The following is a 25,430-nucleotide window of genomic DNA, read 5'->3' as shown; positions in this document are numbered from 1 at the left end:
TAAGCTGTGGCTGTTGTCATCCCTGTTTCCTCAGGGGACCCATTACAGTGTCTGTAACACGAATCCTGATGCCAGGCTCAGCTCTAAGGGCCCGGCGGTGGCCTCGCTGGACCAGATTTGTTCCTCCTACATGGACGCCGCCTCTCCGTGCTGGCCCATCATGTTGAGGTCAGGTGGCGAGCAGACAGGTGGAGCCAGGGGCCGACGACACACCTCCGCAGAGCCGGTATGCGAGGCGGGGGAGTGACGCCCACCCACACAGCTGTCCTCGCCCACACGCTCAGCCCCTTCCGCATCCAGAGCATACACTGTCCCTCCGTTCCCTGCGAGTCCCTGCCCAGCCGATTCCTTGTGAGCAGCGTCCCAGGGAGCCCGACACATGCTGCAGCCAGTGGCACGAGCTCTTCTGCCACGGCCCTCGCCGTCCTGAGCTCCACTCCGGGCCCGGAGTCCCCACCTCTGGCGCTCCGCCCTGCGTCGAGGACATGTCCAGAGCTCGGCACTTACCGGTGGTGGCGAGTCCTCGGGATACATGGGGATGTTGATAGCTTCAACGGGGGTCATTTCCACTGGGGAATTTTCCCTGGAAGCCACACCCCTGGACAGTTAGGAGGAAGAAAAGACACAAGTCAGCCAGGGGGCCCTGGCACTATGGAGGGTCTCGTGGTCCTTGGGACCTGCCTGTCTCACAGGCTCACCCCAGTGCTTTCCTTTGCTCTGCAGAAGCTGGGTACCATATCCCCCAGACACGCTTTGAGTCACTGCTCCTGACTTCATGGCAGAGGGCGGGTTCCAAAGGCAGGTGGTAAGGGAGGGGTCACCCGGGAGGGCCCCAGGAGCAGGGAGGGAAGTCTGAACAAGTGGGCGGGTGCCAGCGGCACCAATGTAGGACGAGTCACCAGGCCAGCAAAGGCCTCGCGATTGGCAGGAGGAAGATTTTTTAATTTGCCTGGAAGTGGGGGGCCATGGCTAAAGGTGCGGACAGAGACAGAGGCTGTGGGTCACCGGAAGAGCACAGAGGACCCAGACTCTCAAACTCGCACGGGCTCACAGAGAGATGGGAATGAGCGAGCGCCGTGTGCGCCTCATGTTGTCAGAGGCAGAGTCAGTACCGACTCTGGCGTGAGCTGCACGGTCGGCCACACGGTTAATAATGACACGAGCTACCGCCTGCCTGCGTGTTGTCACTGTCCCACCATAAGCCATCAGGGGTTAGTGCCCCTCAAACAGCCGTGTTAAGAAGCTGAAACCACTGTGGCGAGTGCGCGCACTTACCCGGGTGCAGGTGAGGTAAACTTGTTACTCGGGACCTATGTGGGGGAGGGGGATAAAGGAAATATCGTGAAATTAAAACCGATGTTGCTGACACTGAGTTCGTCTCACACAAAATTCAAGGCAGCTTTTACCGGATATTTAGTACGGTACCACAGTGTTCCCCGGGGCTGGGACAAAACCTGCAGTGGAGACAGACCCTCCTCCCACCGCCTGTGACATGTGCAATGCGTTCTCCCTGCTCCTTCAGGAAACACGCGGAACAGACTACAGATTCATAGGACACACGCGTGTGTCAGGTTGTAGACATGGCCGAGCCTCCTTCAAGGCCCTGAGATTTACACTCGCTAGGAACAGGAGGGACCAACAGTTCTCCCACGTGGACACTTGGCACGTCACCGTTTTGGTCACAGAGACGCCGTGGTCGGAGTGCGTGTTTACCGACCGTGGAGGCGTGAGCATGTGCCCACATGCCATTGGCCCGCCCGTTCATAGCCCTTGGGGAAGAGTTCGTTCCGACTTTCCCCGTATAATCACTGGGGTTTTCCATTATTAACCTCTGAAAGTTCCCATGTAGCCTGCGTGCAAGCACAGGGTTTGCTCCTGCTGGAATGCGGTGTGTGGCGATGGCCGTCCTCCGCTCAGCTCCACATGCTGCCAGTGCCCCCATCGTCCCCTGCGAGACCTCCGCGCCTTCACTTACGGTGCGTGGCCCAGAGATGTCAACGCTCATTTGGGGGACTCCGTCCTGCCCCTCCCCGACCCCCTAGTTGTGTGGGGGTGTCCTTACCCAGCCACACTCAGTCTCCAGGTCTTTTAGGGACACAGAAAGTAGAGCTGTCACACCTTTGCTTGGTTCTTCTTTCCTAGACTATTATGGCCACTAAAAGGCCTGAGAAAGCCATTCACTTAGGTTCAGCTTGCAATCTGCTTTCAAAGATGCTTTGGGAATTGCACAGGGATTGGGGTGCATCCTCCAGGCCAAGGAGAGCGACGTGGCAGCCACAGCAACGGGGGCGTCCCGTCCGAGACACTGCGTCTTGCAGCATTATGCAGGTGGTGTTCCAGACGGCAACGGCTTCCAGCTCCCATGACCGTTCGTGCACGTGTACGTCCTTCATCTGATCACGTGTCACGTCACGTGAGAATCTCGGTGTGGACAGAACCTCACCTTCCTGCACGAGCCTCACTTCATTTGCGGCAAATTGCATGTTCACGTTGCTGCATTGATTCGCCAGTATTTTTAAGCAATGTTTCTCTCCGTCGTTGAAGGCCGTTGGCTATGATTTCAGGTTGCTCTGCCCTCAAAGAATCAGTTGGAGGCGCGACTTCCTCCTCTGATTCCTGAAAACAGTCTCTGTGCACCGGTGTTTCTAAAGAGAACACTGGGCCAAAGTAATCAGCATGCCGTCAGCCCTGCGGTTCTTTCTGGAAAGTTCTAACGGAGCAGCCTGGTTTCCTGTCATATGTCTACTTGGGTTTTCCGTTTCCTTTAGAATCAGTTTTGTTAGCTTGTGTTACTCACTGGAAAGGCAGTTAGTTCCTTTCCTAAGTGAGAGGGTGATCGAGCCGCGAGGGCTCTTCCTTTAGGCAGAAATGCGCGGCAGACCCAGCCCCAGGCACTACACTTGTGCTTCTGAGGTCCTCTGTGCACATCCGCTGTCACCTGCCGCTCTGGAGGGGAAACCTTGTCCCACTGGGGGTGGCGCGGACCTGAGGAGCCCTCGGGCACTGTACGCTCCACCCACACTTGGAGGTGAGCCTGGGCTATCTGTCAAACGTGGTCGCCAGAATGGGGACCATACAGACACGTCTCGGGTGAATCCTTAGTGATATTAAATGTGACAATGGGTGACCAGTGTCCCGAGGGTGGTAACAAAGGTCACAGTGACTGCGATTTCTGAGGAATGATGGTAACATGTTGACCATGATGTGCTCCACAACCCACCCGGGATGGGTGATTGACGGCTATCTACTCAGAGTAGAGCGACATGCATGTCACCTGGACCCACGATGACCAGTAGGGACGCTGCAGACTCGCTTCTTGCACATGGCTCATTGCTTCGCTTTTAGAAACTACCCTTCCTGTCAGTCTGAGATGGCTGACTACATGCCAGTGGCCTGCGTGGCCTCCCACACAAGGAGGGCACGGGACGAGGGCACAAGACCATCCAACTGCCACCGCCCCGCTTGCCCTACGTAGGCGCATCTCTTCCTGTCCTAGCCCTTTTTTGGGTTAGGGCCTCACGAAGGGTTTTGTGGGTGGCAGGAAGTGGCTGGGATGGACATGCTTGGGATGGCTATGGCATAAGCTGTGACTGTTGTTATCCAAGTCCTCTCTGGGGACAGTTACAGTGTCTGTCACATGAACCCTGATGCCAGGCTCAGCTCTGACGGCCCTGCGGTGGCCTCGCTGGACCAGGTATGTTCTCCCTACATAGACCCAGCCCCTCCGCGCTGGCCCATCGTGTTGAGATGAGGTGGCAGGGCAGACGGGCGGAACCGGTGTCAGATGCCACACTCGGCAGACCCCGCATGCGAGGCGGGGGAGTGACGCCCACCCACCCAGCTGTCCTCGCCCACACGCTCCGCCCTTCCGCATCCAGAGCCTACCCTGTCCCTCCGTTTCCTGCGAGTCCCCGCCGAGCCGGTTCCGTGAGAGCAGCGTCTCAGGGAGCACGACACGTGCTGCGGCCAGTGGCACGAGCTCTTCTGCCACGGCCCTCCCCTTCCTGAGCTCCACTCCGGGCCCGGAGTCCCCACCTAGGCCCTCTGCCCTGCGTCGAGGACATGCCCGGAGCTCGGCACTTACCGGTGGTTGTGGGTCCTCGGGATACATGGTGATGCTAATAGCATCCACAGGGGTCATTTCCACTGGGGAATTTTCCCTGGAAGCCACACTCCTAGGACGGTCAGGAGGAAGAAAAGCCCCATGTCAGCCAGGGGTCTATGGATCCGCAGGTGGTCTCGGGGCTCTTGGGACCTGCCTATCACACCGGTTCACCCCAGTGCTTTCCTTTGCTCTGCAGATGCTGGCCGCCAAGTCCCCCAGGACACATTTTGTGGAACTGCTCCTGACTTCATGGCAGAGGGCAGGTTCCAAAAGCATGTGGCAAGGGAGGGGTCACCCGGGAGGGCCCTAGGAGCAGGGAGGGAAGTCTGAACAAGTGGGCGGGTTCCACCAACACCAATGTAGGACATTCAGCCAACCAGCAAAGTCCTTGCATTTGGCAAGAGGGAGATTTTCGAGTTTGTAAAGAGTGGAGGCCATGGCTAAAGGTGTGGACAGAGACAGAGGCTGTGGGTCCCCAGGACAGGCACAGAAGTCCCAGACTCTCAGCCTCACACAGGCTCACAGACAGATGGGAATAAATGAGCACCGTGTTTGCCTTACATTGTCAGAGACAGTGTCATTATCAACTCTGCCATAAGCTACACAGACGGCCACACGGTTAGTAATGACACGAGCTGCCGCCTGACTATGTGCCGTCACAGTCCCACCACAAGCCGTCAGGGGTCGTGCCCTGTGGACAGCTGTGTCTCAGGCGCTAAAACCACTTCGGCGCGCGTGCACACTTACCGGGGTGCCGACGAGCTGCAGTTGTCATTCAGTTTCTGTGAGGGGGGTGGGGAGTAAGAGAAATCGTGAAATTGGTACCGAAATTGCAGGCACTCACCTGGTCTTACAAAGATCAAGCCAGCGTTATTAGATTTTCAGTACCGTACCTTGCTGTCCCGCGGGGGCAGGGACAGGACCTGACTGGGGACAGACCCTCTGCCTGCCGCCAGTGACATGGGTACCTGCGTTCTCCCTGCTCCTTCAGGAAACACGCGGAACAGCCCGCAGATTCACAGGACACACGCGTGTGTCAGGTTTTAGACATGGCCAAGCCTCCTTCAAGGCGCTGAGATTTACACTCTTGCTGTTAACACGAGGGACCAGCGGTCCTCCCACGTGGACACTTGGCATGTCACCGTTTTGGTCACAGAGACGCCGTGGTCGGAGTGCGTGTTTACCGACCGTGGAGGCGTGAGCGTGTGCCCACGTGCCATTGGCCCGCCCGTTCATAGCCCTTGGGGAAGAGTTCGTTCAGACTTTCCCCGTATAACACTGGGGTTTTCCATTATTAACCTCTGAAAGTTCCCATGTAGCCTGCGTGCAAGCACAGGGTTTGCTCCTGCTGGAATGCGGTGTGTGGCGATGGCCGTCCTCCGCTCAGCTCCACATGCTGCCAGTGCCCCCATCGTCCCCTGCGAGACCTCCGCGCCTTCACTTACGGTGCGTGGCCCAGAGATGTCAATGCTCATGTCTAGGGTCTCTGTCATGTCCTCCCCCGCCCCTCCGATCTGCGTGTCTGTCCTCACCCGGCCACACTCTGTCTACAGGTCCTCATAGTGACAGTTAAAGTCGAACTATGTCACACCTCTGTTGGCTCTTCTTTTTCGAAATGATTTTGGCCACTAAAAGGCCTGAGAAAGCCGTTCATTTAGGTTCAACTTGCAATCTGCTTTAAAAGATGCTTTGGGAATTGCACAGGGATTGGGGTGCGTCCTCCAGGCCAAGGAGAGGGACATGGCGGCCCCAGCAACGGGGCAGTGACGCCCACCCACCCAGCTGTCCTCGCCCACACGCTCCGCCCTTCCGCATCCAGAGCCTGCCCTGTCCCTCCGTTTCCTGCGAGTCCCCACCCTGCCGGTTCCGTGAGAGCAGCGTCCCAGGGAGCACGACACATGCTGCGGCCAGTGGCACGAGCTCTTCTGCCACGGCCCTCGCCGTCCTGAGCTCCACGCCGGGCCTGGAGTCCCCACCTAGGCCCTCCGCCCTGCGTCGAGGACATGCCCGGAGCTCGGCACTTACCACGGGCGATGGATTCTCCGGGCTTATGGTAATGCTGACAGAGTCGACATCCGGCAATCGCTTAGATGGAATATGCGAGGATGTCTCTCTCCTAGATGGACAGGAGGAAGGGCCACGTGCCGGCCAGTGTGGACGCTGCACGGCGGCGGCGGCGTGTGCCTCGCACAGGCGCACCCCCGTGCTTCTCCTTTGCTCTGCAGGTGCTGGACACCAGCATCCCCTGGGACACCCTCTGAGCGAATGCTGCTGACTTCCCTGCACCTGCCGGGGTCCCGGGCAGGTGCCGAGGGAGGGGTGCCTTGGGAAGGGCCCAGGAGCAGGCTGGGAAGTCTGAACTAGCGGCCGGTGCCGCCATGCTCCTCATAGCTCAGGGCAGGGGCCAGCTAAGTCCCCGCGTTTGGCAGGAGGGCGATTTTCAAGTTTGCCAAGAGTGGGGGACCATGGCTCAGGGTTGGGACAGAGACCGTCTCTGTGGGTCCCCAAGGAGAGGCACAAAGAGGACCCAGACGGAACCTCGCACAGGCTCGCATTCAGATGGGACCAGGCGAGCACTGAGGCTCCCGTGCGGAGAGCGCCGCGGGCTCCCACGGGAGCGGCGCCGGCGAGCGCGAACTTACCGGAGTGCCGACGAACTGCTGTTATCATTCCGCTCCTGTGCGGGGGGAGGGGGCATGTGAAAACCGAGGTCGCTGACACTGAGCGCGTCGCACACGGACTTTGCGGCAGCGTTTACTGGGTAGATGCCCCGGCCACGGCCCCGACGCGGGCACCTGCGTTCTCCCTGCTCCTTCAGGAGAGACGCAGAACAGCCCGCAGGTCCACAGGACACACGCGTGTGTCAGGTTTCACAATGGCCGAGCCTCCTTCAAGGCCCTGAGATTTACACTCTCGCTAGGAACGGGAGGGACCAACAGTCCTCCCACGTGGACACTTGGCACGTCACCGTTTTGGTCACAGAGACGCGTGTGGTAGACGCCGTGGTCGGAGTGCGTGTTTACCGACCGTGGAGGCGTGAGCGTGTGCCCACGTACCATTGGCCGCCCGTTCATAGCCCTTGGGGAAGAGTTCGTTCAGACTTTCCCCGTATAATCACTGGGGTTTTCCATTATTAACCTCTGAAAGTCCCCATGCAGCCTGCGTGCAAGCACAGGGTTTGCTCCTGCTGGAATGCGGTGTGTGGCGATGGCCGTCCTCCGCTCAGCTCCACATGCTGCCAGTGCCCCCATCGTCCCCTGCGAGACCTCCGCGCCTTCACTTACGGTGCGTGGCCCAGAGATGTCAACGCTCCTTTCGGGGAGTCCGTCCTGCTCCCCCCCGCCCCCCCGGCCCTCCGAGCTGCGCGTCTGTCCTCGCCCGGCCACGCTCTGCGTGGTCACTGGAAGCCCCACCTGCTTCTGTCTTTAAACTTTGTGGCTCAGTCCTCTGACTCCAGTGGCCGTCTTAGGTTCGTTGTGTTTCCTGAGAGAACGCTTGCTGGGAGTTCAGAGGGGAGCCGCTTCGTCTGCAGGTCGCTCCGGGGACGTGTTCCATGGAGACAATGTCCCACGCCCTTTCCCTAATATTTTTTAAATCTGTTTATTTGGATCGTTTTAATTTCTCTCGGTCATGTGTACAGCTTCATTTGTCCATGTTTAATCCTCGTTTTCTTATTCTTGAAGCTAAGAGAGGGGGATCGTTCTCCTAACCCCGCCTTGGGTTCCTCGCGGTGCACGCAGGGACCGCCGTGCCTTCGCAGCGGCTGTGTGTCCACCGTCTGGCCGAGCTGTCTCATTCCCATCAGTTTCTTTGCAGATTTGTTAGGCTCACGATTCCTCCAAATATATCGCTTCACTTTCAAACTTCTATTTTTTTAACGCCTCTTTCTTGCTTTGCTGCGCTGGCCGGAGCAGACGTGGGCGGTGCGCGCTGGACTCCCCCATCCCTCGGGCTCGGGGACGCCGTCAGCATGAAGTGAGTCTGAAAGGGCTGGAAGTGCCAGGGGTCCTCGCTGTCAGACTGAGGGGCGTTCCCTGTTCTCTTCCTAGGTCGTGGATTTTTTTGTCATAAATAGATATGTTACTCTGGCGATTGCTTTATCTGCGGGATGTGCTCATGTTTATGGCTTGTTCATTTATTGATATGCATATCCCATTAATTTATTTGCAGACGTTAAAGCCACTGCATCCGCGGAGGGACCCTCACGCACACACGCGGCTGCCTTGGCGCTGCCCTCGCCGTAGTGACGGCCACGCTCAGGAACGATCCTGGCTTGCGCTGCCGTTTGGTGACGATGGCTTCCGGTTTGGTGTTGCGTATGGGCCTCAGCAAATAGCTCTGTCGTTTGAATGAGTTTGTGCATAGTTGATATTTTTTCTTAAAATTTTAGGTGGAATTCACAAATGAAGGCGTCAGGGCCCGAGATTTTCCTTACAGGGAATCGTAGATCTGTAATTAAGTGTCTTTACTTGTTATATGTCTATTTGGGTCTTCTATTTCTTCCTGACTCAGTTTTGGTAATTTGTGTCAGGGAAAATGATAAATCCTTACGTAATGAAGTGTATTTCAACCTTAGAAGATTTATAATTAAGTATAGGACAGTTTAAGAGACCCAAACCCATGTTCCTACTTCTACATCACGGAGTTCTGTGCTATTTGGGATTTCTGGTCCTTGAGCACTTAGCCGGCCCGGCAGGGGCTGGGAGGAAGCTGCAGTCTGAACGAGCTTCTGGCGCCGACAGGCTGAGTCCGGCCTCCGGGTCTCCTGCCGGCACAGACGCCGGGGGCAGGGTACTGCGCGGGATCCGGCCGACTGATCACGACAGGCGAGCGTCCGTCAGAGTAGGGGCCTCGCACTCAGGACTGGCACCAGTGCCAACCAGGACTGTCCCAGGCAAACCGGGACGTAGGGGCACCCGGGTTTTAATGATGGCAAGGAGAATCCTTGGCCGCCTGCTGCCGGCTTAGAGTGGGGGGCAGTGTTCGGGGGCCGAGTCTGGGGCGAGCGCAGGCTGCAGGCGTCGTGGCTTCCACTCACCGTGTCTCACGAGTCCCCGAAGCAGTGCGAGAAAGGAGAAGGCTGCTGACATGCTCTCTGTCGTGGAAGGGGGTGTCGACCCCCTGCGTCTACGTGATTATGAGGGGCTCTGCCTCGGTGCACGTGTGCAGCAGCGAGACGGCAGCCCTCCAGAGGGAGCAGTGCCCCTGCAGACCCCACCCCAGCAGCTGGCCTTGACGGCAGCTGCGCGGACGCTCGGGCCTAGAGGGGGAGCCCATTGGCTGACCCTGCGAGATGGGCGCAGAAATGCCGCGGCACACGCGGGGCGGACGTGACCACACAGGCGCCGGGCCGCACACGCTCACGCACACCTCACACGCTGACAGCGCACACCGCGCGCACATCCACGCACTCACGTGTCACCCGCACGCGCACGGCGCCGCCCCCCGCACCCCGGGCACCCCGGGCACCCCGGTCACGCACACTTTCCGTCCCTCGCTTTTCCTCGATCCCATCTTTGGCCCCCACACAAATGCTTCCAATTAGTCAAGGAATCGGTTCCAAGTATCACACTGCCCTCCTTTTGGGGGTCCTTGGCCCCTGTACTCGAGTCCAGCCCGGTGGCTCTGAGCTTACCTTTGGCTGCGCGGTGGCCCCTGGCTGCGCGGTGGTCTCTGGCTTCCTGGTGGTGGCCGAGCACCACCTCGGGCACCTGGGAAGCAGCCAGAGGGAGGAAGACTTGTTAGCAAGGAAGGGCCTGGCTTTGGCGGGGGCCCCCGAGGCGCTGTGGTCCCCCGGGTCGGTGGCACGGCCGAAGACCCCGGGAGCATCTCGTGCGAAGGCCGTGGGCGCCCCGGGGGCCGCGCGCCTCGGAGCCCCACGCGCCACGGCCACGGCCGCGACCCGCAGCCCCAGGCGCTTGCGGAGGGCGCCGCGGGGCAGGGCGGTGCCGCCATCTGGACCGACGGGCGAGGACGAGGAGGGCATCGGGGAGGGCGTCGGGGAGGCTAGAGGGAGAGGCAGGCGGGACGCCCGGGAGCCTCGTGGTGGGCGGGGGACGCGGCGGCTGCAGCGGTGCCCGAAGGCATTCGAGCTGACCGCCGTGGCCACACCTGCCGCCTCCTTCACGGACATTTCCTCTGGAGTCACAGCTCCGCTCCATGTGTCGCGAGAGGCCGAGCTTGTGCTCGACTCTGCTGTCGACAGGCCCTGCCCACCCGGCCCGGTCATGTCCAGCTTCCGCTGTGAAGTGAGGGACATGCGACTCCCCTGGAACACGGAGGAGTCGCCGGGGTTCCCCAGCTCGTGTCTGCTCAGGGAGGCCTGAGGAGAGGGAGCGAGACGGGCCGGCCGGCCGGCCGGGGGCAGCCAGGGCGCACTCAGCGTCCATCCGTGCCGGTCGCCTGACACAGTCCAGCTGTAACACCCAAGGTCACCGACCGCAGACCTCGTAACGGGTATGAGCGTTCGGCATGAATTGCCAGAACGCGACACAGAGACAGGAAGCCAGCAAACGCTGCTGGGAGGCGGCGGTGAGACCCGCCGGGCGCAGGGCTCCGGCCAAGCTTCCGCTTGAGGGACGAGCGCGTCCTCCACGAGCACAGCCGAGCTCAGTGCGCGGGAGTCCGGCCCAGCCCCGACACTCCTGGCACTAACTGCACCAGGTGCGTGCGAAGCCGACGCGGAAAAACAACTATGTGAAGAATCGTCAAGAGTAACGGAAGACGAGATGGTGAAGGGGAGACTCGCCCACCAGGCGTTACAAGGCAGCTGAGGGACACCTTGCCATGGAAACCGCGCGTGGCTGCGGGGTGCAGAGCAGGGAGGGTTCGCCAGCGTCCGGGAACCGAGCCAGGTCCGTGGGAACTGGGGGGGTGGGGGGGATCAGGAAAGGGGCCTTTGTCTTTGACGAGGAAAGGTCACATGGCGACCCATGGTCACGCCGTGACGAAGCAACTTAGCCCCTACCTCAGCGAGTGCCGAAAGGAAGATGGCCGGGAATCAAAGGCAAAGGCAGCAGAGGGGGATCAGGGGCCCAGCTGGGCGTGTGGCGGGCGTGCGCACAGCCCTGCAGTGAGGGCGCCCTCGAGGCGCGCCGGCCAAGGCCCGCTCCCCAACACCACGCTCGCGGGGTCCCAACTTACCTGCCGGCAGCTGGACTCGGGCTGGAATCCGTTTGCTGTGGGGAATCGGAGAAGACACACGACATTTAAAAGGCAGCTGTCGCCACCCGGCCCACCTCCCAGCAAGCGCGAGCCGTGTTCAGTCGACTCCGGGCGCCCGGGCCCTGGGAGGAACGGGGCTGCTGGCCCCCAGGACAGACATGCGCCAGGCCCTGAGAGGGCGACGGGCCGCTTCCCGCGGGGCGCGGCCGGCCCCCCCGCGCGGCCCTCGCACCGGACGCGGCCGGCCAGCCCCCAGCACGCCTGGCGGCACCCACGGGCCCATCCCGGCCAGCGGTCGGTCCAAATCTTCTGCCCGTCTGAAAAACTGGGTCGCTTCCTCATAATTGAGTTTCGACAGTTTGTTACGGATTCTGACCGACATGTTTTATTTCTGTCTGCGGCTTATGTTTGCGTCCCGACACTGCCCTTGGGGGAGCGAGTGTTTCCGGCGCTGTTGGGCGGCAGCCGCGGAAACGCGCGGGCCTCAGGGAGTCAGCCTGCTGCTGGCGTGAACGTGGGAACAGCGGCGCGCACGCGTGTGTGTGTCCACATGCTCACGCATGCACACGCGCACACCAAGACACATGCACGGAAACATGCAGGCACATGCATGTGCCCCGCCTGTGCGCCCACTCACACACGCACACACACGCACACGTCCACATACACACGTGTGCCCCCACAGGCACACGCACAGACACATAGGTACACGCGGGCCCAGGCTTGCATTCACATGCATACACACACGTGCACCCACACACACGCGTGTGCGTGGGCACATGCGCATGCTCAGGCCCACACAGACTGCCGCGCACATGTAGATACACCCTCACGCGCACGCAGACCCACGGGACTGTGCCCACACAGGAGCAAAGGGCTGTGGCCAAGGGGCCCCGGCCCCGCGGGTGAGCGTGGGCCTCGCCGCAGCCCCGGCCGCGTGAGGACGGGGAAGCAGGGCGCGTCGGTACCTGCGGAAGTTCCGTTTTGGAGGACGAGCGTTTCACTGGCGGCGGGCCGGTGGGCCCCTGCTGCTTGTGGCCGTGCGTAATGTACTCGAGGGTGCTCAGCCCGCTGGACACTAAGAGGAGAGAGGAGGGACAGGCCGTCGCCGGTCATCGGCTGTGCCCGGTGCGCACAGCACGAATGGGCCGCACAGCGCCACGGCCCAGCCCAGGGCCGCGCCCGGGCGTCGGGCAGCAACCCACCCAGGCGCTGAGAGCCACTGGACGGCCACTCCAAAGCCCAGGGGGCTTCTGGGCAGTGGCCGGCAGCTCCTGGCGCCCGCTGGAGGCCTGCGGGCCCGGCCCGCCCACAAAGCAGGGGAGGGCCTGGGGCAGGCGCCACACCCAGTGTGCGACTGAGTTTGGCCGTGACGGGGGCACCGGCCTGCTGCTTTGAGGCCCCCGCACGCCCGGCCGGGCACCCGCCCTGTGCACCCCGGAGCTGTGGGCAGAGCCTCGGATGCCCGGGCCTTGGGCGCTGTTTCTGTGCCCTCCCAGGCTCAGCTGGGGACGTCCCCGCTCTGGGCCAGCTGCCGCGGCCCCCGGCACCACCCCCTCCTAGGGAGCAGCCACCACGACTGCCTCAGCCGGGCTCCGGGCGGGGCCGTCAGGCCGCCCCGTTCACGGACACGGTGACGCTGAGAGCCGCGCGTGGCCGTGGGGGCGTGAGCGGCTCCTCCAGTGCCGTGTCCGCCCGCGGCACACTGTCACCGAGCCGAGCATCTTCGCCGCGCCCTCTCTGGCCCCGCGACGCCCTCTTGCCCGCACCCCTCCCGTGCCCCGCAGCCAGGGACGGGGCCTGCCCTGCTGCCCCTCGGGGCGTCGGTCTGTGCTTGGGGCCTGGGGTGTCATCTGGCAGAGGCCGGCGGGGGGCCGAGAACGCACACGTGAGGACGGAGACGGGCCGGTCGGACGGGACGCCAGGGGCACATACTCAGATACAGATGAAAGACGAACAAGTGTCCGAGTATCACGAGGCCAGAGACGGTCAGCAGGGCCACGAACACGCCGATGCTCAGCACCACCCAGGCCTTGGTCTTCACGGCCGCGAAAGGCAGGAACAGCAGCCAGGTCTTGGCGCTGGTGACGGCTGCGGGCGCGAGGGAGACGTGCGTGTGGCCAGCAGCTCCGCGGCCGGCACCGCGGGGCAGGCTCGGCGGGGGCGGCGGGGGCGGCGGGGACGCCCCGCCCGAGGGGCCGCCTCCCCGCCAGGCGCATGCCTGCCCCAGCTGCGTGCCCTTGCACCCCGCGACCCCGACGGAGTCACGACCCCGCCGAAGGGGCCTGGGGGGAGGCTGGGCGGGGGCACCTCTGAGCAGCCCGCAGCCCAGACCCTCGGCCCAGCCCCCCAGCACCCACTGTGTTCTGCAGGCCCACGGCCACGCTGGGCCAGCTCGCTCCAGGCTGGCCTCCGCCCAGCAGCGTCGGGGTCTGAGCCACTGCTGGGCCCTTCCAGGCACAGCCCCCAGGACGCCCAGGGCCACAGTGTCCCAGGAAGTCAGGTGCAAGCAAAGTCGTGACGCCCCTCGTGGGTGGGCGGAGCTGGTCTGCTCCACGGGGGAGCCCAGGAAGGGCCCTGAGCCTGGCCCCCCACGCAGCACCCCAAGGGGCCGCCCTCCCTGGCCGTCCTTGGGGCTGCGGGTAGCGCTCGGGGTGTGGGGGAGGGTCTGGGACCCAGGGCGGTCAGTGCAGCGTGTTGGCACCAGGCCGGACTCGCCAGTGCGAGCAACGTCCAGGGAAACCGGCCGTGCAGGAGCCCTGCGACTTGCAGAATGGCAAGCCCAGGAAGTGGCCTCCAAGGCTGGCTCTGCCCGGACATGGTGGCCCTCCCTGCTGAGTGGGACCTGGTCTCAGGAGCCAGGTGTGGGGCGGGCGACCGGGGTGACTGTGCACCTGGGGGGACACCCCGCTACGGGGAACCCTGCCGTCAGCACCAGGTGGCCGGGCTCTGAGCCGGACGGCAGCCGAGAGCTCCCAGGGACCGAGAGCTGGCTCAGCCTCACCAGGCGGGCTCATCTTCGGCCCCCGCTGTGCAGGCCAAGGCCCTGCTCCGCAGAGACCAGCAGACAGCCCGTGGGGACGTGGGCAGGGCTGGCTTCCTGGAATGTTCTGGGCCAAGTGAAGAGGCCCGGCAGGCCTCCTCCACGGGCACCATGCACTGTGGGGAGCGGCCTCGCGCGGCCCCGGGGCCAGCGGCCGCAGCTCCGCCTGGCCCCCCCGAGCCGGCGTTGGGCTTCGACACGCCGGCCACAGACGGCAGCTTAAACCAGGCAGCACTCGCCCTCGGGGCCGGCAACGGCCAGGCCAGGCCCCTCTGAGGCTCCTGCGCCCTCAGCCTCCAGCCCCGCCAGGTGTCTGCGTGGCCTCTGTCCCTGCGAGGACCCCCACTGGGTGCGGGGCCAGCTGGAAGGCCCAGGAGGGCTTACCCCAGACCCCTCTCCAAGCGAGAGGACAGTCGCAGGACTGTGGCCAAGGACGGCGAGGACGGGACGCAGCCCTACAGCCGCATCCGGCCCCGAGGCAGACTCCGGGCCCCGCTGAGCAGTGAGCTGTGTGGGGGCCCGGGAGCCTGCACTCACTTGTCGCCCCAGGCCCTGGCCCCACGGCCCCGCCGGCCGGCCCCACGGCGCCCACGACCCGATGCGGGCGTGGGGTGCAGACCTCACTCTGTGCAGCTGCTACCAGGTGCTGGGGAAGCTGCTGGGCTCCAGTGTGGACACTGGGCCCCGGCGCGGGCCGGGCAGTGCCGGGGGGGGGGCAGCCCCGGAGTGGGGGGGCAGCACTCACCGCTGAAGCTGGGATCCGTGCGGAGCCACGTGGGGCTAACGAAGTATTGGATAAAGATGCACGCCAGGATGGCGAGGACGCACAGCATCCCGGCCAGCGCCAAGGCCACAGAGCTCAGGAAGAACCTGCGGGGGACGCAGGCTCAGGGGGCGCCCGGGGCCCCGCCCCGCCCCTCCGCCCTGCCCCGCAGCTTCCAGCGTCTCCCAAGTGCTCTGGGGACCTGACCGGTCAGGGACCCCGCTCCTGCCTACAGCCCCGTTGCCTCAGGACCGACGACAGATGTGACTATACTTAACCCCCAGCCCGAGGCAGGGGTCGTGGAGAACTCCCAGCTCCCAGCAAGGCTCGGAGACGGGGGACCCTGCCCCGGCCGCCTGGGCCACCCCATCCCTCTCACGGGCCACACACCCCACCTCGTCCCCCAGCAGCTGATCAGACATCGAGCCTTGGGTATGGGGGTGACGGAGCCCTGCAGTCTGAGCACTGGGGTCCACCTGCCGCTGACCTCTCGGCCCCTGTTCTGTCAGGGGGGGCGGGACGGGCCGTCCTGGGTCCCTCCCAGGCCCACGGCTCAGCCCGGAGCGTTCTCAGTGCAGGCCCCGGGCCCCCGTGCGGGGGGAGTGTGGCATCCCCCGCGCAGCTGAGGGCTGCACCTCTGCTGCCCCACGGCGGGTGAGCGCTGGGGCCCGCTGTCCACCCTCCGCCTAGACAGCAGCTTGGCGGCCACACGGCCGCCAGCCCAGCCTGCCCCTCCCAAGACTGCTGTGGGGTTCTGGGGAGCACGCTTCGTCTCTCCCGGCCACATGCAGCTCGAGGCTGATGACAGCCCTGCTGACCCCGCAGGGCTCACGGGGCGGGGCTGCCTCTCAGCCGCGGCTGGATGCCTGCTCCTGGCACAGCCCCGGCCGCATCCTCGGTGCTCAGACCGACGGCCTTGACCGGCCGAAGGCGGAGGGGCCGGGGCCACTGGACTCCTCAGCCCGGCAGCCCGCGCCCTGTGGACAGGGCTGGCCCCTCGCCAAGCCTGAGCGGGGTCTGCAGCCCTGTGCTGCGCAGTGGGCCAGGCACGGCTGCACCCACACGCGCCTCAGGAGCGGACGCGAAGGCCGGGGTGCTGCATGGGGGGTGGGGCGCCCCGCCAGGACCTACCAGTAGTTCCTGCTGCCCACGCAGCTGTTCAGCCACTTGCAGTGGTGGTCGAAGCCGGCGACGCACTTGTTGCAGGCACTGCAGTGCTTGGTCTTCGGGCCTCTGCGGGGGGGTCAGTGCGGCAGCCTGTCAGCGCCCGGCAGGCGGTGGCGCCTGCCGTGGCCATGCCGGCCACGCGGTGCCAGGGCCCCGCGCCACCCACCCAGGGTCTCCAGGACTGAGACCCCGGGGTCGAGACCAGCCCGGTGACCCGGGGGCCGGGCACTCATCTGAGAAACCCCGGGGACAGTGCTCTCCAGCCCCGACCGGCGGGGGGCGTCCGCGCCCCTCGGCGCACGGGGCTGCAGGCCCCTCCGAGCCCGGCCCCCGCCCCGGCCCTGCAGGCCCCCCGGCGCCCCCGGCCCCGCCCCGTACTCACACAGTGACCTGGCACAAGCAGCAGAACCGGTTCTGGATGACGTGCGCCTGCCTCGCGCGGTCGAAAGCCGGCACCGCCTGGCGGTAGTTGCTCTTGTGCCTGACGTTGGCCTCCGCCGGGTCGATGGAAATCGCCACCACGTGGACGACGAGGTACAGAAAGAAACAGGTGCCAGTCACCTGTGGGCGCTGTGTCAAGGAAGGAGTCGCGGGTGTCCAGGCCCTGCCCCCGGCCGGGCGCCGTGGGCCCGGCGAGTGGCGGGGATGGGGGTCGGCCTCTCACGCACCCCGCGGCCGGCCTCGCCCCGCAGCGAGACGACGCGGGAGGGGCTCGGGCGGCAGGCGGGCCCGCGGCGCAGGTGGGCACCAGGCCACACGCCGAAGGCCGCTGGCACCGGGGGCAGGGCGGGGAGGACATGACGCCCGGCTCGGCCCAGAGCTTCGCGGTGAGCGGGCCCCCCCACCGCCACACACACCAGCTCCCGGGGTGAACCCAAACCCTCACATCCCACCTCTCGGCCTCCTCTGCCCTGGGGACCAACACACCATCCCCATGGAAACCAAACAGAAGGGGCCGGAAGCACAGGGCTGCGGCCTCCCCATCAGCTGCTCTGCTCCCCAGGGTCAGCTCTGAGCCAGAGGGAAACCTCCGGGTTCACGGGCGTCCCAGAGGGTGGGGGCGCTGCTGGGCCCAGGAGGAGCACCAGGCCAGAGGCCCCAGCAGCTGGACAGGCCAGCAGGCGCTGGCCGAGCACGCCCTCCTGCACGAAGCCCCATCTCAGGCTCCGCCTGGCCTGCCACCCGGCAGCGCCAGCCTCGGTGCGGAGCCACCGAGGGCTCTGGGCTCACACGTGTGGCCACCTGGGCAAGGACCGGCCTCAAGGTCCACAGTGAGCAGCACTCGAGTGCCGGCTGGTTCCGGCCGCGGCGCTCATCCCTGCCCTGGCCTCCAAGCACTGGGCACAGTGCCAGCGCCGCGGGCCCCCTGACCGTGGGCCGTGAGGTGACTGTGAGGGCGGCGGGCGATCGCGAGGCACCGGGGGGTGTCAGATGGGGCTGGAGGGGGGGAGGGGCGGGCAAGTGGGGTGGGAGGCGGCTGAGAAGCAGCCACGCCCTGGGGGACATGTGCAGGGCACAGGGCTGACCAGACCCCTCTGGTGCCACATGGGACAAGGTGATACCCAGACCTTTCCATGGCCACCAGACGCGCGGGGCGGGGGCTAAAGCCGGAGCCGCCCTATGGAGCCGCTGAGCAGACGAAGGCCAGGCTCCAGCACAGCGGCTGGGCCAGGCCTCACTGCCACAGCCGGTGACACTAACGTGGTCCCCCTGCACCTGTCCCTGAAGCCTGAGGCGTGAGCTGGAGGCAGGAGGCACTGTTTGTGTGGTTACTGGGGCAACAGGAGCACATCCTGAGCAGCAGGACACAGGCGGGTGGCAGCCGAGGACCGACACGCGGCAGGAAGCGGCGCTGGGTCCAGGTGCGGGCCCGTCCTGTGGGGCTGGAGCAGAATGGCCCTTGCCGGGAGCGGACGGGCAGGTGGCCAGGGGGCAGCTGGGGGCCCGGCGCTGGACGGTGGGGGGGGGCTCCCTCCCACCCGGCTGGGGATGCTGGGACTGAGGCCCGCGTCCGTGCCCGGCTCGCACACGAGGCCACTGCCGGGGGCGTGGGGACAGCCTGGCCAGGCCAAGTCCCGCAGGGCGGCCAGCGGCCACTTTCCCGCGTGGCCCCAACCTGCGGGCCACCTCCCACAACGTGTGGGGAGAGCGGAGACCCCCAGGGCCAGGGGCAGGTCGCTGCGCAAAGGTCCACAGGGGCCGCCCCAGGCGAGCTGCCCACCCACACTCGGCCACCTTCCCTCAGGTGGGCTGGGCCCCTGGGGCGCGGGCTCACGGTGGCCGCCCCAGCCTCCGGTCCCTGCTGCCTCTTCCAGAGGCAAGACTCTACACTGTCTTAGGTTCAAGTTCATCACGAAGAGATAAAGGAAGGGGTTCAAGGTCACACTTTCACCACAAGCCAGGGCAGGCGCCTTCCCTGGGGACTGTTCTGAGAACTGGCGGGAAGGTCCCCTAGCAACAATCTGTGTTTAGTAAACAAACAGGGAGGAGGCCGCCAGCTGGGGCGTGCCCTGTCACACTGTAACCTCTCGTCCTGTTTACGCAGCGGGGAGGGGGGGCAGCGGGGCTCCCACTGCCCGTCGGCCCTGCGGACACAGTGGAGGGGCCAGCTCCCCCGCCCCGCTCGAGTTCCTCCAGCATGTGTCCAAGTTCCCGCGGCCTCTGGCCCCAACACGGGACGTCCGGGCCAAACGAAGCTCCATAGGAGTCCAGGGCCTTCCGCGGCGTGCCGTGTGGATCGGGCGGCCGAGAGTGGCTCTGACCCGGAGGGTCAGCCAACACTGGACGCTGACCTCTCCCTGACAGCGGTCCGACTTTGCTGTCCCTTCCCCGCTGGGGACCTGACCCTGTCCTCTCTGCCAAGTGATGCTGGCGCCCCCCAGTGGCCAGAGCTCGGCACCCCCGTGCAGCTTGCCCAGGGCCCGAGGGGAGCGGGGCCAGTGGGAAAGAGGGGTGCAGTGTGTCCCCGAGGTGGCCTGAGCCCTACGGCTGGGCCACAGAAGCTGTCCCGCATCCACCACTTAGGACAAGCTGCTGTCCCGCATCCACCACTTAGGACAAGCTGCTGTCCCGCATCCACCACTTAGGACAAGCTGCTGTCCCGCATCCACCACTTAGGACAAGCTGCTGTCCCGCATCCACCACTTAGGACAAGCTGCTGTCCCGCATCCACCACTTAGGACAAGCTGCTGTCCCGCATCCACCACTTAGGACAAGCTGCTGTCCCGCATCCACCACTTAGGACAAGCTGCTGTCCCGCATCCACCACTTAGGACAAGCTGCTGTCCCGCATCCACCACTTAGGACAAGCTGCTGTCCCGCATCCACCACTTAGGACAAGCTGCTGTCCCGCATCCACCACTTAGGACAAGCTGCTGTCCCGCATCCACCACTTAGGACAAGCTGCTGTCCCGCATCCACCACTTAGGACAAGCTGCTGTCCCGCATCCACCACTTAGGACAAGCTGCTGTCCCGCATCCACCACTTAGGACAAGCTGCTGTCCCGCATCCACCACTTAGGACAAGCTGCTGTCCCGCATCCACCACTTAGGACAAGCTGCTGTCCCGCATCCACCACTTAGGACAAGCTGCTGTCCCGCATCCACCACTTAGGACAAGCTGCTGTCCCGCATCCACCACTTAGGACAAGCTGCTGTCCCGCATCCACCACTTAGGACAAGCTGCTGTCCCGCATCCACCACTTAGGACAAGCTGCTGTCCCGCATCCACCACTTAGGACAAGCTGCTGTCCCGCATCCACCACTTAGGACAAGCTGCTGTCCCGCATCCACCACTTAGGACAAGCTGCTGTCCCGCATCCACCACTTAGGACAAGCTGGGCCACCCGGGAGGGGGTGGCCAGGGCAGGCGAGCCCAGCCTCCCTGCCATGCCACGCAGCAGACACGCGCTCAGAGTGACCACTGGACACAGAACACGGGGCAAAATGGGGCTGAGTCATAGGATGAGCAAAACCCACAGTTAGGGCTGAACTGGGCCTCTCAAAACATGCTGAGCCCTGACCCAGGACCCGTGAGGACGACACGATCCGTAAACAGGGTCCTGGCGGTCGGTCAAGTTAGACGAGGTTGCGGTGATGGGCCCTAAACCAGACGACCGGTGTTCTACGTGCGGAGCGGCAGGCACACGAGGAGAGGCAGTGGCCTTCCACACGCCAAGGCCCCCGAGGCCGCGAGCCGGGAGGCCTGGGAGGGGCCGACCCCAGCCAGAGGGGGAGCACAGCCTGCCCACACCCCTATCTCGACGCCCGGCCCCGGGGCGGGGGTGGGGGCACAGCTCTGTGAGGGAGCCACCGCCTCCGCGGCACCTGCTGTGGCAGCCGCCAGCGGAACGGACGGCCGTCGTGCGGCCAGATGCTGGCGCCGGTCCCAGACCCGGCCACTGCCCACAGGGGCAGAGGCCCAGACAGATGGACAAGACGGCGCCCCCACCCACCCACGCGCTCCGCCAGGACAGGGCTGTGGCCCCCGAGCGCACCGTGCAGCATGGCGCCCAGGGAGGCCCTGTCAGCGAGCCACGTGAGGGCCCCCCGGAAAGCTCTGTCCTGGAGGCCGGGTGCTGCGGCCACACCCGACGGGCCGGGGTCGGCGCGCCGGAGCCGCCACCAGACCGCCCCTCATCACTGGACGGACGCTGCTTCGCCGGGCGACGGCCCAGCCCCTGAGCCTCGCCAGCCGAGGTCTGCATGCCCCGCCCCCAGGGCCCGTGTCCCCGTCACCGCAGGTGCGCTGTCCCTGCAGGGCGGACGCCCCCGGGTACTCGGCTGCACTTCCCACGGACACGGAGAACGGAGGAGAGCGGGGGTGGGGCGCAGGCCGCACCACGATGGGGTGCACAGGGCGAGGCCTGGGAGCAGGTCGCGACCCGCGCCGGGCGGAGGGCGGAGGCCCAGGAAAGGATACGCCGTACGCGGTGAACTTCCACACGTGCGGCAGCAGCGGGATGAAGATGAGGAAGACGGCGCCGCCCAGCACCAGGAAGATGGCCCAGGACAGCACCTGCAGTGGGTGCAGCGGCCGCGACCAGCCGTTGGCCCTGGGCACGCGAGGCGGCGCTGGGCGCCTCACCATCCTGTCCACTCTCTCTGAGGAGCCGGGGCTCGGGGCCCTGACGCAGCAGTCCATCTGCAAGACAAGGAGCGACGTGGCAGCCGCAGGCCCGGGCCGCCCCCCAGCGAGCTGGGGAGAGCCCCGGGGCCGCGGAACCCCTGAGGCGTTGTCCGCAAGCCCCCCGAAGGCCAGACCCGGGGACCGGCTTCCAGAGAGCTCTGTGTCAGTCCTGCTGGGACAGGGCGCCCTGTGTCACCCAGGTGCAGGGGCTGGGAGGGCACCGTGGCCCCTTCCAGCCAGCTGGGTGCCAGAGCCGCCGTGAGAGGCGAGCGCGGTGCCAGGGGCAGGCGGCGTGCTGAGGGGTGGGGACGGGCCACCACGAGCCGCGGCGGCAGGTGCAGGGGCAGAGCACAGAAAACGGAGCCAGCGTGGCTATGTTTGCCTGGGAAGGGCCCGAGGAGTCGAAAACTGCCCTAAGACCCGTCCTGGTGAGCTGCGAATTCCCTCGAGAGTGTCCCTGAGTGCGGACATCAGCTGCTGTCCACGCTGGTTCTCGGGGGGACGGGCAGCAGGTGGACACGCATCATCACAGTGACCCTGAGCTTACGTGGGTTACACGAGACTCTCGGGAAGGCCTTCATCACACTTAGGAAGCAAGGCTGGGGAGCCGGGGGGCGGCAGAACTCAGGGTGAACGTGTGCATGAAAACCACGAGTCCTGAGTAAGGGCGCCGCGCGGACAGAAGAGCCAACTAACGGGAAGCCCGCGGCCGGGCGAGGGCGAGGGCTCATCAGACTTGGAACGGCCAGAGAAGTGATAATGGTGAGAAAAATTCAAGTGACGTAAACAATAGAAGCCGGGACACGATGTTATCTGTTGGGACTTTGCAGAAGAGATAACGGAGAGGGCGTAAGAGGAGAAGGAAAAAATCAGTGAGGAAAACGAAGAGGTTCAGACTTCGACCGGGAGTGTGCTCCCGGGGGCGCCGAGCGCGGCGGGGGAAGGGGGACACACGTGTGGCGCCCCCACGCTGGGACTGGCTCCGGCTCCGGACAACCCACAGCGGAGCAAGTGCCCGAGTGCTGAGAGTGTCCGGCCCCGAGCCAGACGCAGCCGAGCTCAGCCAGGTGTGAGCGCGAGCAGGAGCCCGAACCGCACGAGGGCCGAAGCGGGGGGGGGGGGGGGCGTGGCAGCGTGGATGCGGGGGGGGGGCGTGGGGATGCGGGGGGCGGCCGCGGGGATGCGGGGTGCCCGCGTGGATGTGGGGTGCGGCCGTGCGCAGAGGCGCCTGTGCGCCTCCCTGCTGCACCACGTCTCAGGGCGAGCAGGCTGAAACGTGCCCGGTGACCGACGACGGTGCGTCTGCGTGACTCCAGCAGGGACCCCGCCGGAGCCGAGGGCGCGAGGCACACTCACCGCGGCTCCGCAGGCCAGCCCTGCGGGCGGCGGGCGGCGGGGCGCCCCCCGCTCTGCGCGGGGCTGCTGGCTCCGAGTTGGTTCTTTAGGACGGAACGGAGAACCTGGGAGAGAGCAGATCGGGGTGAGGCGTGGCGGGATCCCCGGCCCCGCCCGCCTGCCCCCTCGGCGGGGGCTTCGCTCGCCCCGGCTCCGCCGATGGAAGCCCAGTGTCCTTTTCGCCACCTGGACTGTGCGCAGAAGGGAAAATGTGTATTTTCTACTTCAAATTCTTCTCTCCTGGGCGGTCAGATCAGGTCCACAACATTTGGACCAAACACCTGGCTGCCCACAAACGCACACTTTCTGCTTCCTTCTGGGGCGAAATGGGCAGTCGGAGGTGGTCCCGGGTGAGCACCCCCCTGTCTGCGTGGCCAAGGTGTTTGCCCGTCTGGTGAAGGCCTCGCCCGAGGACAGGCAGGGAGCCACTCCAGGGGAGTCAGGCCGTCCGACCACCCACTTCCGGCCCCACTGCTTGGAGCCGGGCCTTCGGGGACCCCACTTCCTACTGCCTCTGTCTGAGTCCACTCGCCAGCACCGCGTGACGCCCGACTGCTCAGGCCCAGCACTGAGGCTGGGAAGGACGCCCTCCCTCCCCGCCCCGCTGACACCCCGCCGCCCCACACGCACACGCCACACGCCACACACCGCCGATGCTGCACACGTCACGCACGCCACACACCACACACATCGCACACTCCACACATACACCGCACCCATGCACCACACACACCGCAACTCTCCGCATACACAAATTGCACACACCACACTGCATTCACACACACTGCACACACATACCACAAACACACAACATCCGACCTCACATACAACACACAGCACACACAGCATACACACACCACAAAACACAACACACAATTGCACACACACACAAAACACACAACACACACCGTACACACACATACCACACACACACACCACACATCACTTATGCATATAGCACACACATACTGCTAACACACAACACACAACCGCACACACACAACACAAACACACAACACACAAACACACAACACACAAACACTGCACAAACACATCATGCACACACACTGCACACACACCACGCACTGCACATATGCAGACAGCACACACAGCACACACACACCGCAAACACACAACTCACAACTGCACACACACAATAAACACACAACACATAAATCTGTACACACACACTGCACACACACACGCCTACCGCATACACACACCGCGCACACCGCACACACACATCACGCATACTCTGCGCACACAAACCGCACACACACCACACACAACACACAACTGCACACACACAACACACACAACTGCACACACACACCACAAACACACAACTGCACACACACACAACACACACACAACACACACACCGCACACACACCCCGCACGCACACACTGCGCACTCTCTTTCACCATTCAGGGAGCCAGCGTCTGGGGCCTGCGTCCCCTCGCTCCCTGGCTTGTCCGCGCCCCTGCCTCTCCCCGTGCCCCATTTCACCCTGCGCCTGTCCTTCCCTGGGACAAGCCGCTGACCCACGGGCGGGCATGGCACTGCCTCGGGCGGCCCCATCGGCCTCCTCCTGAAACCACGGCCTCTGCACTTTCCTGAACCCCGTTGTCGGACACAGACCCGGGAGCTTCTGAGTCCTTATTTTTGCCCCGGGCCCTGGACTAGCCACAGGCCCCTGAAGTTGAACCTGCTGGTCCTCTGCTGAGAGTGGTCGTGGAGGACCTACCTCCTACCAACTAGACTCAATCTCCTGTAACCAATCACAACACGTCTCAGACAGACAAAAAAAAGCAGTCACGCTCCTTTCTCAGTCCGGACAAGACTGAGCACAGGCTCCAGAACCAGGGCTATAAAACCCCCTGGGTGGCATGGCAACCGTGGAGCCCTGCGCACCTCATAAAGCCAGAAGCCCCGCCCCCAATGCCCCTGGACACGCCCACTGCCAGCTGTGGGGGGTGGGGCTGCCGCAGGCCCCGCGGAGACCCTGCGCAGAAGGCAGGGGGGCCTCGGCGAGCCGGGCTGGCCGCTGCCGCCCTTTGCCACCTGCACCGAGTCTGTTCGCGTGGTCCGCAGCTGCGACCACGACCCGTCACACCATAGCCCCAGTGACAAAGCAGCCAGCTTGTGCCCCGCCCACCTCCTGCTTCCACAGCTCGAGGTGGCAGTCCTCGGCCCCGACGTCCCGCTCACACTTGACGCCCTCAGCGGCTTGTGCTTCGGGAGCCCACACTCACACCACGGGCACCGCGGGGCACACACAGCCACCCAAGCCTGACGGCCCCGGCGGCTGCCCCCTTGGTGGCCACAAGAGGGCCAAGGCAGGAGCGGGGAGTGAGGGACACGGGAACACCTCTGCCAAGGGGGAGTCGCGGGCCAGGCAGGGCTGCTCCCGAGGACGGCCAACCCCCGCGGCTCACGGCCCCCTCCCTGCCGCCCCGCTTCTCCCCTCCGCGCCGTTCCCATTCCTACCTGCGGGGCCCAAGGATGCCACGCGAAGGCCTCCAGATGCGGGCCGACCGTCCGCCCCATCGGGCGGGGCGGGGAGGGGGACGGGGCGCGTCCCCTTTCCGTCAGCAGAGGTGGCTTGCCGTGGACTCCCCAGGCACCGGGCACCACGAAACCCCCTCGGAAGCCCCCTGAGCT

At 64.8% G+C, this 25,430-nt stretch overlaps 1 protein-coding gene across 2 annotated transcripts in view; it reads right to left on the bottom strand.

The window, feature by feature from the left end:
* LOC107499961 (mucin-5AC) overlaps nucleotides 1-22,988 on the bottom strand; it is a 58,507-nt gene extending 35,519 nt beyond the window's left edge. Inside the window, exons 1-15 of one of the 2 annotated variants that reach the window (XM_016124669.2) lie at nucleotides 22,727-22,988; nucleotides 21,164-21,385; nucleotides 16,625-16,803; nucleotides 16,207-16,308; nucleotides 15,058-15,182; nucleotides 13,205-13,360; nucleotides 12,238-12,347; nucleotides 11,249-11,283; nucleotides 9,741-9,816; nucleotides 6,748-6,782; nucleotides 6,131-6,221; nucleotides 4,853-4,887; nucleotides 4,085-4,175; nucleotides 1,276-1,310; nucleotides 508-598 (exon numbers count right to left, since the gene is read on the bottom strand). In XM_016124669.2, the coding sequence (XP_015980155.2) occupies nucleotides 508-598; nucleotides 1,276-1,310; nucleotides 4,085-4,175; nucleotides 4,853-4,887; nucleotides 6,131-6,221; nucleotides 6,748-6,782; nucleotides 9,741-9,816; nucleotides 11,249-11,283; nucleotides 12,238-12,347; nucleotides 13,205-13,360; nucleotides 15,058-15,182; nucleotides 16,207-16,308; nucleotides 16,625-16,803; nucleotides 21,164-21,385 (1,383 nt within the window). In that variant the 5' untranslated portion in view covers nucleotides 22,727-22,988. Of the gene's footprint in view, nucleotides 1-507; nucleotides 599-1,275; nucleotides 1,311-4,084; nucleotides 4,176-4,852; nucleotides 4,888-6,130; nucleotides 6,222-6,747; nucleotides 6,783-9,740; nucleotides 9,817-11,248; nucleotides 11,284-12,237; nucleotides 12,348-13,204; nucleotides 13,361-15,057; nucleotides 15,183-16,206; nucleotides 16,309-16,624; nucleotides 16,804-21,163; nucleotides 22,448-22,726 lie in introns of those variants that run through there. The other variant, XM_036225813.1, reaches the window with a different exon arrangement.
* Nucleotides 22,989-25,430: the final 2,442 nt, after the last annotated feature.

This window comes from Rousettus aegyptiacus, unplaced genomic scaffold (genome assembly GCF_014176215.1).
Source record: "Rousettus aegyptiacus isolate mRouAeg1 unplaced genomic scaffold, mRouAeg1.p scaffold_m13_p_8, whole genome shotgun sequence".
NCBI classification, from domain to species: domain Eukaryota; kingdom Metazoa; phylum Chordata; class Mammalia; order Chiroptera; family Pteropodidae; genus Rousettus; species Rousettus aegyptiacus.
Note: the sequence above shows the minus strand (reverse complement) of the source record. Positions and strands in the feature narration are given on the sequence as shown.